Source organism: Mobula hypostoma, chromosome 3, assembly GCF_963921235.1.
Source record: "Mobula hypostoma chromosome 3, sMobHyp1.1, whole genome shotgun sequence".
Classification (NCBI taxonomy): Eukaryota; Metazoa; Chordata; class Chondrichthyes; order Myliobatiformes; family Myliobatidae; genus Mobula; species Mobula hypostoma.
The window spans coordinates 733819-751578 of record NC_086099.1 but is presented as its reverse complement, the minus strand read 5'-3'; the positions used below and the strand labels follow the sequence as shown (position 1 = coordinate 751578).

The 17760-nt window shown below is 46.4% G+C and overlaps 2 protein-coding genes across 3 annotated transcripts in view; both read left to right on the top strand.

Annotated features, from left to right (window-relative positions):
- The window catches only part of LOC134343341 (uncharacterized), a 207682-nt gene extending 200445 nt beyond the window's left edge, over positions 1–7237 (top strand). For both annotated transcript variants that reach the window (XM_063042027.1, XM_063042028.1), the window contains exons 13-15: positions 1688–1723; positions 4380–4412; positions 6476–7237. In XM_063042027.1, the coding sequence (XP_062898097.1) occupies positions 1688–1723; positions 4380–4412; positions 6476–6527 (121 nt within the window). In that variant the 3' untranslated portion in view covers positions 6528–7237. The remainder of the gene's footprint in view (positions 1–1687; positions 1724–4379; positions 4413–6475) is intronic.
- A 4817-nt stretch (positions 7238–12054) lies between these two features.
- Positions 12055–15082, top strand: LOC134343340 (probable G-protein coupled receptor 139). Its single transcript, XM_063042026.1, has 2 exons — positions 12055–12622; positions 13951–15082. Exons 1-2 carry the CDS (start codon positions 12556–12558, stop codon positions 14859–14861), a joined length of 978 nt encoding a protein of 325 aa, XP_062898096.1. The 5' UTR covers positions 12055–12555; the 3' UTR covers positions 14862–15082.
- The last annotated feature ends 2678 nt before the right edge of the window (positions 15083–17760 follow it).

Sequence of the window (17760 nt, the reverse complement as noted above, 5' to 3'; positions counted from 1 at the left end):
AGCAAAAAGGAAATTATAGACCTGTTAGCTTGACATCGGTGGTTGGGGAGTGGTGGAGTCGATTGTCAAGGATGAGGTTACAGAGTACCTGGAGGCATATGACATTATAGGCAGAACTCAGCATGGATTCCTTAAAGGAAAGTCCTGCCTGACAAACCTATTACAGTTTTTTGAGGAAATTACCAGTAGGCTAGACAAGGGAGATGCAGTGGATGTTGTATATTTGGATTTTCAGAAGACCTTTGACAAGGTGCCACACATGACGCTACTTAACTAGATAAGAGCCCATGGAATTACGGGAAAGTTACATACATGGATAGAGAGTCGGCTGATTGGCAGGAAACAGAGAGTGGGAATAAAGGGATCCTATTCTGGTTGGCTGCCGGTTACTAGTGGGGTTCCGCAGGGATCAGTGTTGGGGCCGCTTCTTTTTACATTGTACATCAACGATTTAGATTATGGAATAGATGGCTTTGTGGCTAAGTTTGCAGACGATACGAAGGTAGGTGGAGTGTCTGGTAGTGCTGAGGAAACGGAGAGACTGCAGAGAGACTTGGATAGATTGGAAGAATGGGCAGAGAAGTGGCAAATGAAGTACAATGTTGGAAAGTGTATGGTTATGTACTTTGGAAGCAAAAATAAACGGGCAGACTATTATTTAAATGGGGAAAGAATTTGAAGTTCTGAGATGCAACGGGCCTTGAGAGTCCTCGTACAGGATACCCTTAAGGTTAACCTCGAGGTTGAGTCAGTAGTGAAGATGGCGAATGCAATGTTGGCATTCATTTCTAGAGGAATAGAGTATAGGAGCAGGGATGTGATGTTGAGGCTCTATAAGGCGCTGGTGAGACCTCACTTGGAGTACTGTGGGCAGTTTTGGTCTCCTTATTTAAGAAAGGATGTGCTGACGTTGGATAGGGTACAGAGAAGATTCAGAAGAATGATTCCGGGAATGAGAGGATTAACATATGTGGAACGTTTGTCCGCTCTTGGACTGTATTCCTTGGAGTTTAGAAGAATGAGGGGAGACCTCATAGAAACATTTCGAATGTTGAAAGGCATGAACAGAGTGGATGTGGCAAAGTTGTTTCCCATGATGGGGGAGTCTAGTACGAGAGGGCATGACTTAAGGATTGAAGGGCGCCCATTCAGAACAGAATGCGAAGAAATTTTTTAGTCAGAGGGTGGTGAATCTATGGAATTTGTTGCCACGGGCAGCAGTGGAGGCCAAGTCATTCGGTGTATTTAAGGCAGAGATTGATAGGTATCTGAGTAGCCAGGGCATCAAAGGTTATGCTGAGAAGGCGGGGGAGTGGGACTAAATGGGAGAATGGATCAGCTCATGATAAAATGGCGGAGCATACTCGATGGGCCGAATGGCCTACTTCTGCTCCTTTGTCTTATGGTCTTATGTTCTAAAAATAATATAAGTACAATGTTACAAAAACATTTACAACTCGTTCAGTCTCACACATCCTATAGTCCCTCAGCCTCACTTTACGGCTGAGTTTCCATAACATATGGGCCCTCTATATCGTCCCGTTTAAAGGGAGCACCTCAAACCACACACGGCAAAGCACGGTGCACTGAAAGCGGGCCTTGTCCATGTGTGTTGCTGAACGAACGCTGGACCGTATCTCTGCGAGTCTCTCACTAATTTTGTACCTTATTTGCATCCTTCAAACAGGAATTCTTTCTGGGGACCAGAAATCTCCTTCGGTGGGTAAGTGGATGTCGAACGCTGTGTCTGTGAGGGAGGTGATAAATGAGCCAGAGGTGCCGCAACATCGGGTGTGTGTTCATGGCGCCGGAAGGGTGGCAGCGTTCCAGCGGGCAGAGACAGAATATAGAACATAGAACAGAACAGCTCAGCAACATGCCCTTCAGCCAACAATATTGTGCAGAGCCACCTGAAAAGTAAATCAAACCCCCCCCGCAAAGAACGAATCCCTCCCACTTACACAATGCCCATAATCTTCCATCTTCCTCACAAGGATGGGGCTACCTATTGAAGAGTCTCTTAAAACCTCTGATATATTTGCCTGTACCACCACATCATACAGTGCAGTTCAAACATTCACCAGTCGCTGGGATAAAAAAATGTTACCCCTGTCATCGCCTTCTCTCATCTCATCTCATCTTCAATGCATGACCTCTGTTATTATAGATTAATACCCTTCACTGAGCCTCCTCCGCTCGAAAGAAAACAGCACAAGTGGTCGAACCTCTCGTGCCAGCACATGCTCTATAAACCGGGCAGAATTCAGTTAAACCTACTCTCCATAAGCCTCAACATCCTTCTTATAGTGGGGTGACCAGAATAGCATGCAATACTCCGGATGAGGTCTATCAGATTTTTATAAACGTGCAGTCGAACCTCTTGACTTTTGCACTCAATACCTCAATAAAAGCAAACATTGCATTAGCATCCGCAACCACCTCATCGACCTTTGTAGTTTTTTTTCCGTGCAGCTATGAACATGGACCCCAAGATCTCGCTAAGCAGCAACACTGTTAAGGGACTTTTCTATAGCAGTGGACTGTCTCCTTGCATTTGACCTTCCAAGGTGCAACATCTCACATTTATCTGTGTTAAACTCCATCTGCTATTTATCTGCCCATATCTGCAACTGATCTATATTGCGTTGTGCTTTCTGCAAGTCTTCTACAGGATCCACAACTTCACCAATCTTGGTATCATCCGCAAACCTTCTAACACACCTGTCGCCATTTGCATCCGGGTTCTTCATTCACATCACAAACAGCGGAGGTTACACCCCAGATCCCTGCAGAACTTCACCAATTAAAACAACAGTTGCAATAAAACCCTTCAACAACTAACCTCTCTTTTCCATGCGCAAACCAGTTTTGAATAGAAACATCCGAGGACCTCATGCATATTAATCTTCTGGGTTAGTCTCCCATGAGGGGCTTTATCAAACGCCTTACTAATATCCATGTAGACGGTATCGACTGCTCTACCTTCATCCATCTCTCTTGCTTCGCTGTCAAAAAGCTCAATCAGTTTAGGAAGACACGACCTCCCTCGCTTAAAACCATGCTGATTCAGCTCATTAGGCAATGGATTTGGGAATGCTTATATTTCCGGTACCCAAGAATTTCCTGCACAAAATTCGCTGCCACTGACGTGAGACTCACGACTGAATAGTTTTCAGGATTTTCATTTTTCCCTTTTTATGTAGACGTACAACATTATTCATACGCCAGTCCTCCGGGGTCTCGCATGTGGCGAGGGTGGAGATACTTGTCAATGACCCTGCAATCTCGTCTCTTGCCTCCTTCAATAACCTGCGGAGAATCCCTTCAAGGCCTGGGGACTTATCCACCTGAGAACTCATTCGGAGGCCCAACACTTCCTTCTCCTACTTCACCGATAAACACCTGACATTTTTGTACACCGAACACCGATCTGCTGCTCCTTCATGACCTTTTCCTTGATAAATACGAGAGCAAAATACTCAGTGAACATGTCACTCACGTATTCCGCATTGATTCAAACGTTGTCTCCCCCCACTCCCCAAAATGGAATGATTATACACTGGCCACAGTATTCATTGGCTCTTGATATTTCTATAGAATACCTTGGGATTCTCCTTAATCGTGCTTGCCAAGGGCATTTCACGTCCCCTCTTAGTTTTCCAAATTCCCTTATTTCTTTCATTACTAGTTTCGATGTACTCCTCATGTGCTCCATTTGATTCGAATTTACGAAGCTATACATACGTTTGATTTTCAGTACGGCACCTCTTCTTGTTGGACTGTGCATATATTGAATTTATAAAGTATCCTCAATACATTTAATACATTCTCCCCATCTAATCCCCTTAAACTGCGCATGTACATGTTTGTATTAGGAAACCTAAAATTCCTCATGACATCAAACCATTTATTTTTACACGTTGTTATTCTCATTACATAGCTGTTTATTAATGATCCAGCAGCTATTGCAGATCCCGTAGTACAAACCAATCAGTGTGATCGCACCCTTCCTCTTTCAGAACCCCCTCTCGTCCCGCTGCTCCTCCAAGGAGTGAAACGGTGTGAACCCATGCGTTTTGTGTGTGTGTGTGTGTGTGTGTAATGATAAGCTGGGCCAGTGCTTCAGGGAACTGCAGCGGGCCTCTCCTATTCTGGAATAAACGGAGGAAAAGAGTTTGGTGGAATATTTGAACTTGATGTTGAATTCCGAGGGTCAACGTGTCTACAGGGAGGGTGGTTTGATGGTGCAGTGCTGCCGCTGAGCGAATCAGAAAGGGATCAGTGTTGAGGTGGAATGAGATGGGGAGTGTGGGTAGCAGTTAACATCACGATGTGGAGCCATTAATTATTTATCTTATTTTTTCCACCATCTCCATCAGGGTCTCGTATGACTTCAGCTCCATACCGGAAGGGTAAGTGGCAGTGGAATGCTGGGACTGTGATTGCACCGATTAATGAACCAAAGAAGCTGCAGTATCAGGGGCGTGCTCATCGGGCAGGGAGTGCTCCGGCGGCGAGAGAGAAGACCCTCTCCTCAGTCTGCTCCTTCATGTGAAGGAACGGTTTTGAACAGCTTCCTTCGGTTCTTGTAAAGAATCCACGACCCTGGCGCGGTCACTGAGCCCTGCGCTCCATTCTGGAGCTCCTGTAACATTCCTGGCAGATTGCCCAGGCATGATCTTCCCTGTTATAAAATGTGCGCGTCATCCTACATTATCACACACATAGATAAGAAAGCATAGAACACTACAGCTTTCTGTAAGCCCTTTGGTCCTGGATGCTTACCGATTCTAAACGTTGTCCCCGACAGAGCTGTCTATTGCTCTATACCCATGTGCTCAAGTATCTCTGAAATGACACTAATGTAAATGTCACTACCGCCAGCAGTGATAGGTTGTCTCACACACTCACCATTATGTGTAAAAACATACCCCTGGCAGCCCCTGTACATTTCCTCAAATCACTTTAAAATTCCATCCCCTTGTTAATTTTTTCCCTCTGGGGTGTAGCACAATTTCCCAAGTGTGGCTTAACGAGAGGTTTATAGAGCTACAACATTACCTCGCGGCTCTTGAACTCGCTCCTCCGACGATTGATCTCAAAACATTCATAGGCCTTCCTAATCACGCTATCAAACGGCACGGAAATTTTAAGGGATCGATGGACGTCAAATCTAAAAGTGTCTCTTTTCCGCAATATTTTCACCTAGCCCGTCGTAAACCCTGGATCCTGCCTTCTAAGTCAACCTTCCAATGTGTAATCCTTCACTCTTCCCAATTCTGAACTTAATTTGCCAATCCTCAACCCAGCCCTGCATCCGTCAATACCCAACTTATAACCTGCTACAAAGCTCCACATTATCCACAACAAGATCACTATTTATGTTTGTTCAATTTATATGTCTATCCATTTCCTCGTCCAATTCATTAGTAAAATTCGGAAAGAGCAGGAGTTTTAGAACAGATCTCTACGGAACTCCACGGCACAACGACCTCCAGGTAGAATAAGAATCCATATACAGTAATACCATACTCTGTCTTCAATGGGTAAGCCAGTTCTCTACCAGCACAGAGAAGATTCTCTGGATTCACTATCATATGACTTTCTGAAAGGGCCGACGATGAGGAATCTGAAAAAACATCTTAATAAAATGTATGTATACGCCATCCTCTGCCATCCACTATCAGCAAAGTGGTTTGCAGCATCACCTTCGTGAGACTTGACCTGCAACTTCTAAAATCGTGACTATCCCTAATCAGAACATATTTCTTCAAATCTCTGCATACACCTCCGAGCAATTTTCTCCAACTATTCGCCCACAATGACAAAATATTAACTGTGTTATTATTCCAGGCGTTATCCCTGTTAGTTTCTTTGAAGGAATGAAGAACAGTTGCGCCCTGTAGTCCTCCGGTACGGCTGCAAATGGCAGTAGGAACGCCAAAAGCACGTAAATAAGGTGCGGCACTTCCTGTACAAAACTGGAGTAGACTTCCCCTGGAAAAAGTGACTTAAACATATTTTTCCTGTTTAAATATTGCAGCTCATCTTTCTTAACATCGACATATTCAAGCATATCAGCCTGTTCTACGTTGTGCCCACATTTGTCAAGGTCCCTCTCAATCGTGAATACTGAGAGAAAGATACCAGGCCCGTGTTTCCTCTGTTATTCCAGATCGGTCGTGACCTGACACCAGGAATCCTTCAATTCCTCACATAGGTGTCAAACGCCTTGCGTATTTAAACCCCTTCCTGCCTACAATGTAACAGTCACTGATCATAGATTCCGTGCTCTCTAACTCTCATAATACTGTTCCCACCGCAACCGTGCCGTCGGCTCTCCACACTCGCCCGGTCGAGCGCCATCGGTTCTTAGGGAACGGTTCACGGCTGATCAGAACAATCCACTCAATAACGAGACTGCGGTTGCAGTCTTAAGAAATTTTCCCTCAGCATTCTGTGTTATATCTTTCAGGAAGGAGGTCTGGTTTGTTGCCACTGGCGGAGTGCATTGCCCAACCCTGTGAGGACGACGAACACGCTCTGGATCCGCCACCTTGCTTCGCATCAAGCAGCGCTTTCGGCACGCTCTCCGCTAAGAGGCGTTATCATGCCGCTATTCAGTACCCATGATACTGGCCTGATCACGCAGCCTGGCATCGGCACCCCGTAACCAACACGTGACTGATTATCACCCACTTTCAAAATGACTGCAGTGAGGCTAGATTAGGAGCCAGGTTCTGGACTTTCGGCAGTAATGTTCATCCACTGACCCAGGGACATCAAACCGCGTTGCTAAGGGAAGCGGTACCGAGAAAATTGTGCCCATGTCGGCCTGGGGCGCCGCTTCCCGGTGAACATACAGATGTGTCCTGTCCTGGGGTCCTTTCCATTCCTGGTGTAACAGTGGGATCTGTAACACATCAAAGACTCCGGGCCACGCAGGTAGACGCTTGCGTTTCGACCGGACGTCTATGCCTCCTCGGTGACACACACTGGGCAAACGGGCAGCGGATGTTCGATATAATTCAATCCTGTGTCCATGTTGCGGCAGCTATTCTCAAGTGCTCTGATTATGGGAAAGGGATAACGTATTCCGGTGTTCACGGCACATTCTCTGGTCTTGGTACTGACTATATACTCTCCTGCTGATCGTTGCCTCGCCGGCGTATAGCCGTTGCCCTGTCTAACTGCATAATTCAGTAAAACTGATCCTATTTGCATTAAACTGGTCTCCGTTTCTTGAAACGAAATCTTGCTCCACGGTACAGGCGGGTCACTGGGAAGGTCTGTACAGCCCCACCGGGAGCAGGGAGTAGTCTGCTCCCAGAGCAGACAATGCAGTGGCCTCCCAGTACAACCCATCCCGCTTCCCTTCCCAGGCCAAGCCACTCTGAGGGAACTGGCAGTTGGGGTGTGAGGGTGAGGAAATGGAGCGGCACATCGACGCGGAGAGTGTCACCAGTGGGTTTACTATCATGGACCCGACAGGCCAAACGATCTCCCGCCAGGTTGATATCGCATTCTGTGGGGGTGCGCAGAGTACCGGTGGAAATCGAGTTAGCGGGTTTACGACCAGATTCAACTCCATTCCCGGATAGAGGGCTTAGCCACGCTACTCCCCTTCGAATCCTCCTCCTCCCAGTCCCAGTGCTGTCAATCACCAGGCGACAAGTCACCGAAGTCTCACTGGGGAAGGCAGTGACACCAGGGATGAAAGATGGGGCAAGTGGGTGTGTCAGACTCAGGGAATTTAATGGTCGCTGTGGGCATTCGGTGGAGTGGAGGGCTGTGGATGACGGTGTGAGACGGAGATAAATGAGTGCTCAGGGAGAGATAGGGTTGAGGGTGAATTAAGGGTGCAAGCTCGGAAACGTGATCAGTAACCGGTCTGAGAAGTGGAGCTGGGGTGGCTATGGAGGTGTCTGGTTGTGTTGGGGGGGGGGGAGTTAGGAGATATCAGTCAGTGGGGTTCCAGGGAGACAGCAGCGTTTGGCTGACAGTGAGAAGATCAGAATCAGAACTTGGTTTACAGGCATAGGCATATGTTGGGGAATTTGTTGTTTTACGGGAGCCGTTCAGTATAATACATACGTAAATGTGTATTTGAAGTACATATTGAAGTTAAATATGTAGTTCTTACAAAGAGAATAAACAGTGGGGTAGTGCATATGGGTTTATTGTCCATTCGAAATTTGATGCTGTAGGGAAATAAACTGTTTCTGATACTTGGAATGTGGGTCTTCAGACTCCGTTAACCCCTCATTGACGGTAGCAATGAGGAAAGTGCCTGTCCAGGATTAAACAATCTTAATGATGGATGCCGCATTTCCGATCATCGCCTTTCGAAGATGTTTTCGATGCTGGAAATCTGGTGCCCGTGATGGAGTTGGCTGAGATTTCTGTTTTTTTCCCCGGACGTTGTGATGGAAGTTCGGCCGCCCGTTCATTCAATGTGAAGGGAGGGCTTGCAGTTCTGGGACATTTATAGCCCAGCCTGCCCGTTAACACAGTGAGGGGCCTGGATGAATCCCAGAGACTGAGAACCCCAGTATATCACTGCCCCTTCCCTGCCGTTTTTCCAAAACCTTACAGTGGATCAGAGCAGCGGATGCCATTGGAACCCACAACACAGCCCCTCATTCACTCTGACGATGGATAATCAAACCTGATCAAAGTCCCTGGAATATGCCGGGAATCCACCGACCTCAGTTCCCCATTCAATTAAATATTCACCGGTCTCCTCTTTAACTGTATATTCCGGACCTCCCCACACCCACCACCTCCACTATCTCTGGGTCAGAAAATTCCAGGGATTAGACCATAAGGTACCAGAACAGAGCGAAGCCAATATGCCCAACGAGTCTGCTCCGTATTTTGATCATGGCTAATTCTTTTCCCTCTCAGCCCCGATAGCCTGCCTTCCCCCATCCGTTTCACTTCAGGCATGAATAGTGAAGAATCTATCAACCTCGGCCTTAAATACGTAATTAGCTGGCATCCACAGCTGAGTTTGGCAAATGTTTCAGAGTTTCTCCAAGTCTGGCAAAAGAAATTCCCTCTCATCTCCGTCCCTCTACTTTGAGGCTGTGTTCGCACTGACCCATAAGTCTAAAACCATAAGACCATCAGTAATTGGAGCAGAATTAGACCATCTGGCCCACCGAGTCTGCTCCGCCATGCAATCATGGTTGATCTTTCTTTTCTCCTCCGCAATCCCAATTCCAATATTTCTCCCCGTAACCTTCGATGCCATATCCAATCAAGAACCTATCAATCTCTGCCTTAAATAGACCCAACGATCAGGCCTCCACAGCTGCACGTGGCAATAAATTCCATAACTTCACCACCTTTTGGGTAAAGAAAATTCTCCTCATAACTGTTCTATACTGATCCTTTCTACATCTACTCTGTCTCGGCCTTTTAACATTGGAAAGGTTTCAATCAGATCCCACTTCATCCTTCTGAATCCCTATGAGTACAGACCCAGGGCCATCAAAACGTTTCCTTTCATTCCTGGAATCATTCTTGTGAACCTGCTCTGGTCTCTCTCCAAAGCCACCACATCTTTTCTAAGATGAGGGGCCCAAACCTGTTCGCAATGTTCATGGTGAGGCCTCAGCAGTGCATTACAAACCCTCAGCACCACTTCCTTGCTGCTGTATTCTGGACCTCTTGAAACCTCTAACATGCCATTTGCCTTCCTCACCACCGACTCAACCTGCAAGTTAACCTTCAGGATGGTCTGCAGAAGGAGTCCCAAGTCCCTCTGCATCTCAGATTCTTGGATTTTCACCCCGTTTAGAAAAATAGTCTACACATTTATTTCTACTTCCAAAGTGCATGACCATGGATTTTCTAACATTGCATTTCATTTGCCACTTTCTTGCCCATTTTCTTAATGCCATTCTGCATCCTACCAGTTTCCTCAGAACTTCCTGCCCCTCCACTAATCTTCGTATCCTCTGCAAACCTGGCAACAAAACCATCTATTTCATCATCTAAATCATTTATATACAGCATAAAAAGAAGTGGACCCAACACCGACCCCTGCGGAAGACCACTAGTTTGGCAGCCAACAAAGAAATGATACTTTTGTTCCCACTCGCTGCCTCTTACCAATCAGCCAATAATCCGGCCATGTCAGTAACTTTCCTGTAATACCATGGGCTCTCAAACTGGAAAGCAGCCTCATGTGTGGCACCTTGTCAAAGTCCTTCTCAAAGTACAGATGTACAACATACACGACATCCCCTTTATTTACTCTACTTGTAATATCCTCAAAGAATTCTAACAGGTTCGCCAGGAAGGATTTTCCCTGAAGAAAAGCATGCTGACTTTATACTATCTTGTCCTCTGCCACCACATACACCATATCCTCATCCTTAACAATTGATTCTAACATCTTCCCAACCAGCCGGGTCAAGCTAACTTGTCTCTAATTTCCATTTTGCTTTCTTCCTCCTTTCTTAAAAAGTGCAGTGACACCTGCAGTTTTCCAGCCCTCTGGCCCCATGCTAGATCCAATCTTTTTTTTTTGAATGATCATTTCCAGTGCCACCACAGTCTGTAATGCTGCCTCTTTCAGAAACCAAGGGTGTACTTCATCTGGTCGGGGTGACTTATATACCTTTAGGTCTTCGAGCTTGTTGAACACCTACTCTCTTGCAATGTTATCTGCACATACTTCTCTTCCTTCACACATTACAACATCCGGCATACTGTGTTTTCTTCCGCGGTGAAGACTGATGTAAAATGTTCATTTAGCTGTAAGGGGGTTTCGACTTTTATGTTACTGCGGAGGCTAATTAAAATGGCGTCTTTGTTATGTTAATGTGGGGAATGCGACTTTGTTGTGTTAAACGCTGAGAAAGTTTGCGCCAGCAGCTTGTTTTTTGTTTAGAGTGTGATAAGTGAGTATATTAACTAATTGCGAGAGTTGTTATGTTATTTTACATCTCTTTTGCAAGATGGATAACCGAGACAATTCCGAGAGTGAAACACAGCAGCCCAACGACAGGATGCTACACACGAGGCTGCTTACCATTTTAAGAGCCCATGGTATTACAGGAAAGTTAATGGTATAATTAGAGCATTGGCTGATTGGTAGGAGACAGCTAGTGGCAATACAAAGATACTTTTCTGCTCGGCTGCAAGTAACTAGTGGTGTTCCACAACCATCGGTCTTGGGACCGCTTCTTTTTATGCTGTATATCAATGATTTAGATGATGGAATAGATGACTCTGTTGCCAAGTTTGCAGATCATACGATGATTGGTGGAGAGGCAGGTAGTGTTGAGGAAACAGGTAGGATGCAGAAGGACTTAGGCAGATTAAGATAATGGGAAAGAAAGTGGCAAATGAAATACAATGTTGGAAAATGCATGGTCATGCACTTTGATAGTAGAAATAAATCTGCGAACTATTTTCTAAACGGGGAGAAAATCCAAGAATCTGAGATGCAGAGTGACTTAGGAGTCCTTGGGCAGAACACCCTGTAGTTTAACTTGCAGGTTGGATCGGTGATGAGGAAGGCAAATGCCATGTTAGCATTCATTTCAAGAGGTCTAGAATACAAGAGCAAAGATGTAATGCTGAGACTTTAAGGCATTGGTGAGGCCTTACCTTGAGTATTGTGAATAGTTTTGGGCCCCTCATCTTAGAAAAGATGTGCTGGCATTGGAGAACCTTCCGAGGAGGTTCACAAGGATGATTCCAGGAATGAAAGGGTTATCGTACGAGGAACGTTTGATGGCTCTGGGATCTGTACTCGGTGGAATTCAGAAGGATGAGGGGGAGATCTCATTGAAACCTTTCGAATTTTGAAAGGCCTAGACTTAGTAGATATGGAAAGGATGTTTCCCATGGTGGGAGAGTCTAGGACAAGAGGCACAGCTTCAGGATAGAGGGGCGCCCCTTGAAAACAGAGGTTTGGAAACATTTTTTTAGCCAATGGGTGGTGAATTTGTGGAATTTGTTGCCACATACAGCTGTGGAGACTGGGTCGTTCGGTGTATTTAAGGCAGAGATTGACAGGTTATTGATTGGACGTGGCATCAAAGATTACGGGGAGAACGCCGAGAACTGTGGTCGAGGAGGAGAAAAAAAGATCAGCCATGACTGAATGGCGGAGCACACTAAATAGGCCATTGGCCTAATTCTGCTCCTGTGTCTTATGGTCTAATATATTATTGGTCGATGAGGACAAAGACTATGGAGTCTAAGAATGGACGAGATCAACAATAACAATCATGAAAGTGAGAGGTGAACCTGAGCGTGTTTCACAACAACATTCACTGGCTTCCCGAATCGACATTTGTCTGATATTTTGCAATTTCGTTTCAAGTTATCCATACATCATCACAATTGCGATTTTACTTGAATGACATCATGTCTATTTGTACCCCAGCTGTTGGAGGACACGTCAGCCTTGTGTAGTATTGAATATTCAGTGTGCTGGAGCGAGTATAAATGAATGAGCGTGAAGATTCATCAGCTCAGAGTTTTTTCAGCGAGATCGCGGGCAGCTGGAACACAGGCTGACTCTCACTCAACATGCTTGAAACATTTTACCGTGTAAGGAAGATATGGTTCATGGTCATTGCCGTCATTGGCGTTCCTGGTAAGAACACAGGCCAAGTAACATTTACTGAGTTCTGTGCGCGGTCTTCGGACTAGTTCGGTTACGGACAGCGTTGTGATGCCGGTGTATCAGTGAGTGCAGTGCAGACATTGTCACAAAACCCTGTGTTCCTTCAGAAGTTCCCTTGCAGCTTAATTGGTAGCTTCGACTGAAAGTAAAGCGGCAGTTGAAACAGATGTAGAGTAGAAGTTCGGGGGCATTGTTACATTTTGCGGATTTTGATTTATCAGTAGAAAGCCGATGTGAACGTACATTCTCATCACCCAGTGCGCTTGTCACCTTTGCGGGCTACATAGTGTAATTAAGTATCAATAGCGGAACATACTTTTAAATTTTAGAGAAATTAATCCAAGCTCGAAGAGAAGGCGGGAAGCGAAACCCCGGTGAGATTGAGGGGAGAAGGGTAGACATCACTTGTGTGTTAAACTCAGAACCATCAGCAGTTTTCAAAAATCACATGTGTGTTTTAGCGGATCAGCTTTCGCTTCCATGCCCCATTATCCATGAATTGAAGAGGCAGTTCAGAGCCAACAGAGCGGTGTCCTACACAGGTCAGACGCGGTACGTTTCATGGGATACTCAGCTCTGGAAAAATAAGCATCGAAGGATTTAGAATAAAGCTGCAGTAATTTGGAGCAACTCCTAAAAGAGGCCGATGTTTTGAAGCACTCACCTTTGGAAATTGGATGGATTGAGCACTAACATGCACAATACACGAAACGCTCAGCAAGGGCCGGCAGAATCTTTAGAAACAAAATTGAGAACTTTCTCACGGACACAGTCTGAAGGAAACCTGGAGAAGAGCAGCGCAGATTTGAAAAGAACAGAGGGCCCCCGTGGGGTGGGGGTGGCAAACGAGGAGACGAGGAGTTGCGAACGGGAGAAAGAGATTTGATTTGAAATTTGTACTTTGTAAGTGACAGAAGGGGAGGGAACGGGCCTTCGCTGTACGGGGAGTTTTGCAGAGCACAGGTGACAGGTACGCGGCAATCCCCATCGCTGAGGAAGTTGCAGATGTATCCTGGCTTTACGCATCAGTCGAAAACCTGATGTTGGGGGATCTATATTGATTTCGTCAAAAGGCCCTTGGCGATTAGTTGACAATTCCTCCCTCCCAAAGACTGTTCCTTTTCCGGTAACCAGTACCGTACCCTTTCACCTAGCATACACGCGTTTGCGGCATCAGCAATTCACGCTCTAGAATTTGTCAGCAAAGTTTGATTGTTTTCTATTCACACTTATCTCTACCCTGAGACCCACGGAGCGCCGATACAGTAATTCACTCATTCTTTTTTCTATTTCCCCAGTGAATTTAGTGGCGATTACGATCCTGTCCCGGGGAAAGTGCGGCCTCTCCACCTGCACCACTCGCTACCTGGTGGCCATGGCAACGGCGGATTTGCTAACCATCATCTTTGCGGTCATATTTTGGCGGGTCAGTTATTATTACTTCCCTGGGACTTTCCTGGACATCACCCCCGTGTGCAGTCTGATCTCTGTCCTGGGAGAGGCAGCCACAGACTCTTCTGTCTGGTTCACCGTCACTTTTACCTTTGATCGGTTTATCTCCATCTGTTGCCAGGAGCGGAAAACAAAATATTGCACCGGGAAAACTGCGGCTGTCGTTCTGACAACAACTGGCGTTCTGTTCTGTTTTAAAAATGTGCCCTATTTCTTTAAGTATCGTCCTGCGAAAGTGATTGATAGTATACCCTGGGACTGTATTGAAAAGCCCGGCTCCTTTACGGATCCCAGGTGGGTGGGATATAAATGGCTTTCTAAAGTTCTGACGCCGTTACTCCCGGTCCTGTCAATACTACTACTGAACACACTAACAGTCAGACACATTTTAGTGGCGAGTCGCGTCCGTAAGGGGCTGAGGGGTCAGAGCAAGGTGGAGAACCGCAGTGACCCGGAGATGGAGAGCAGGAGGAGGTCTGTGATCTTACTTTTCACCATCTCCGGAAGCTTCATCATTCTGTGGTCGGTGAATGTTTTCGAATTTCTTTATAACACCATCGCCGGATTGGATCCAAATAATTTCAAAGATTCGGAATACGTATTTCAACACACTGGATTCATGCTGTTGATATTAAGTTGCTGCACAAACACCTTTATTTATGGGGTAACTCAGTTCAAGTTCAGAGAGCAGTTCATCAGCGCAGCGAAATATCCGCTCACGTCAATTATTCAACGAATTAATAAACAAAATATCTAAGTTCTTCTCAGAAGCGGTTGCAGTGTCTACCACGTTTACACTGCAGAACTGGAGGTAGTTGAAGAGTTGGGAGTGGGGAGAATAAAACTGGTTTAGAGCCCGAGAGAGACATTTCGGCACGCACGGCTCGCCGTCACCACCTCGCACCAATTATTCAACTCGGCTTACCTTTTATTTTTGTTTCACCATATCCTGCTCTCATCATCGCCACACCCCTTTCAATAATGACAGAGCGGGTCAGGATCTGCCGATATTCAAGACCTATCAACAGAATTGCAAATCATTCGTCACTTTAGTATTTTGCCTGAAATATGTATGAAAAGAAAAACGAAATTCACAGTCTACACGAACTTACAGTAACCGTGCACTTGTCCTTCGCATTAGATAAACATGCTTCGGAGAAATGTTTAACACCGCAGAACTTGAGTATTCTGTTTATAATTGTTAAATTTATATGCAAAACCCCAGTTCGACAGAGAACGAGAATAAATACTCGGCACCGGCAGCCGGCGTCCTCCACCTCCTACCGATTATTAAACTCATGCCATTTTTGTTCTCTCTAGTGTTACCGTTCTCGTCAAGCTTGCAGTTGTCTTTCGCGTTAAATAAATATGTAATGGAAAAATGTTTAGCACTGCAGAACTCGTGCATTACAATCATAATTGTACAAATGTCTATGGAAACCCCCACTGCCGACTCTGCTTCAGGGAGAGAATGTCATCTCACTTCCTGATTTCTAATAAACTTCCCTCCAAGCAAACTATATGTTGAAGCATCTCTGCATTCACTCCAGTACAATCGGATGCTTATCATTATTAGTTTTTCTCAGTTAAAACTCGTAAAACTCCAGATATCAACAGATAAGCACACTCATTCCTCGATTGCTGGGAACTTTTGGCCTATTCTAGCGGTATTTACTATTCTGGCTTTCTGGAGATTACACAAATATTGCCGGGTGTGCTTAATTGTTTAATGTCACTAAGTAGTGACTTTAGGATGATAACAATTGTAGATATTACTATTGGGACAATGTTTGCCCTGCTCACGTACCATGGACTTCCTATTTCCTCTTTCAAATCGGCATATTTCCAGTATTTCCCTTGTTTATTTCTGTAAGTTTGAGCTTTCTTGTCGACATCGTGTCTGCTCAGATCCCGGGGCTGCGTTCCATCGTGAGGACGCCTTCCACAGAAAGCCATTCTCATCCCTTGGTTAAGGTTTCTTTCTGCAGTGATAATTTCTTCATCTTTCTAAGTTGAGCTTCCTTTTCAGTTCAGTGGCATCTATTTCTTACCAGAATAGCACATGCTATCCTGTTTTCGTTGATGAAAATATATCCTTAGGTTTACTGTGCGTGGGAGGTTGGAAATGAACTCCCGTAACACCCTGTCTGAGTGTGTGCAGCTCTCTCCCTCCTCTCTCCAGAGTGCGCTCATCTTCTCCGCCCCCCCAACCCACCCGACACCAGCCTCTCATTTCTCAGCACACACTCCTCTCTGTCTCACCCCTGCATCTCCTCTTACCGTCCATTCCCTGCTCTCCAACTGTCCTCCACGCCTCCCCTCTTTCTTCCTCACTTCCCTCTCGAACTCCCTTCACCCCCACTTTCTCTCAGTCTCACTTCCTCTCCTTTCTGTCTGCAACCCCCCGACCTTCACTAACCGACCTGTTCATTCCAGGTTAGCAACGCGTCCCTTGCAATGTGCGATGGTGACAGAGACACAATTGTCTACAAGATGAATAGAAGTCGTGTTGTGTTTGGAGATCGCAAGTTGCCAGGCGTTCAGAGCTGGATGTAGCAAAGTAGCGAGTGGGGGAGAAAAAAAAGAGACAAAGGGAGTGAGGGAGGGAGGGAGAGGGATAGGTAGACGGAGAGAGGGAGGGAGGGAGAGGGATAGGTAGAGGGAGAGAGGGAGGGAAGGAGAGGGAAAGGTAGAGGGAGGGAGGGAGAGGGATAGGTAGAGGGAGAGAGGGAGGAAGGCAGAGGGATAGATAGAGGGAGAGAGGGAGGGAGGGAGAGGGATAGGTAGAGGGAGAGAGGGAGGGAGGGAGAGGGAGAGCTCTCAACTCTGAGAGTGGAGAGAAACAGAGGGGAGAGAATAGTGGCAAATGGGATGGACGTGGGTGAGTATTAGACGGGAACTGAGTGCGATGGGGACGTGGCAGGGATGGGGAGAGAGTGACAGAGGAGTGACTGAGATGGGGAGTGAGACCGAAATAGAAACGAGGGAGAGACGGAGCAGATAAACGAGGAAAAGATTGGCGTGCGGAAGAGATCTGAGGGGATCAGATTCTGGGGCGGAGAAACATTGGGTAGAGAGAGAGGGAGAGTGTGAGTGAGAGTGAGAATGAGAGAGAGAGGGTGTGAGAGAGAGAGAGAGGTAGAGAGCGAGAGAGAGAGCGAGAGAGAGGCCAGGTTGGGGAAAGACCGGTGGGTATAGAGTCATGGTGGCGACAGTGTGAAAGAGAAGGACGGGAGAAATTGATGGGGAGAGAAGGCGGGTAGAGAGAGAGTTAGAACCGAGATTCTAGAGGAGGAGAAACGGTAGAGGGAGAGGGAAACGGAGGGAGGCAGAGAGGAGGATAGAGGGAGAATGGTGTGAGAGAGATGCTGCGGCAGAGAGATGGGGAGAGAGTTGGGAGGGAGGGACTGGGGAGAGAGAGACCGGTGGAGTAGAGAGAGACCGAGGAGGGTAGAGAAAGCCCAGGGACAGGGCGGCCGGGGAAGTCCGGAAATCTGGGGTGGGGGAAGATATTTGCGATGTGGAGAAAGACTGTAGAGAGAGTCCAGCGCCTAGTGAGTGACTGGGGAAGAAAGAGCCTGGGGGAGAGAGAGTCTCGTAAGAATGCGTGTCGGCGGGTAGGGAGAGAGATGCGTGGAGAAACCGGGGTTGGGGAC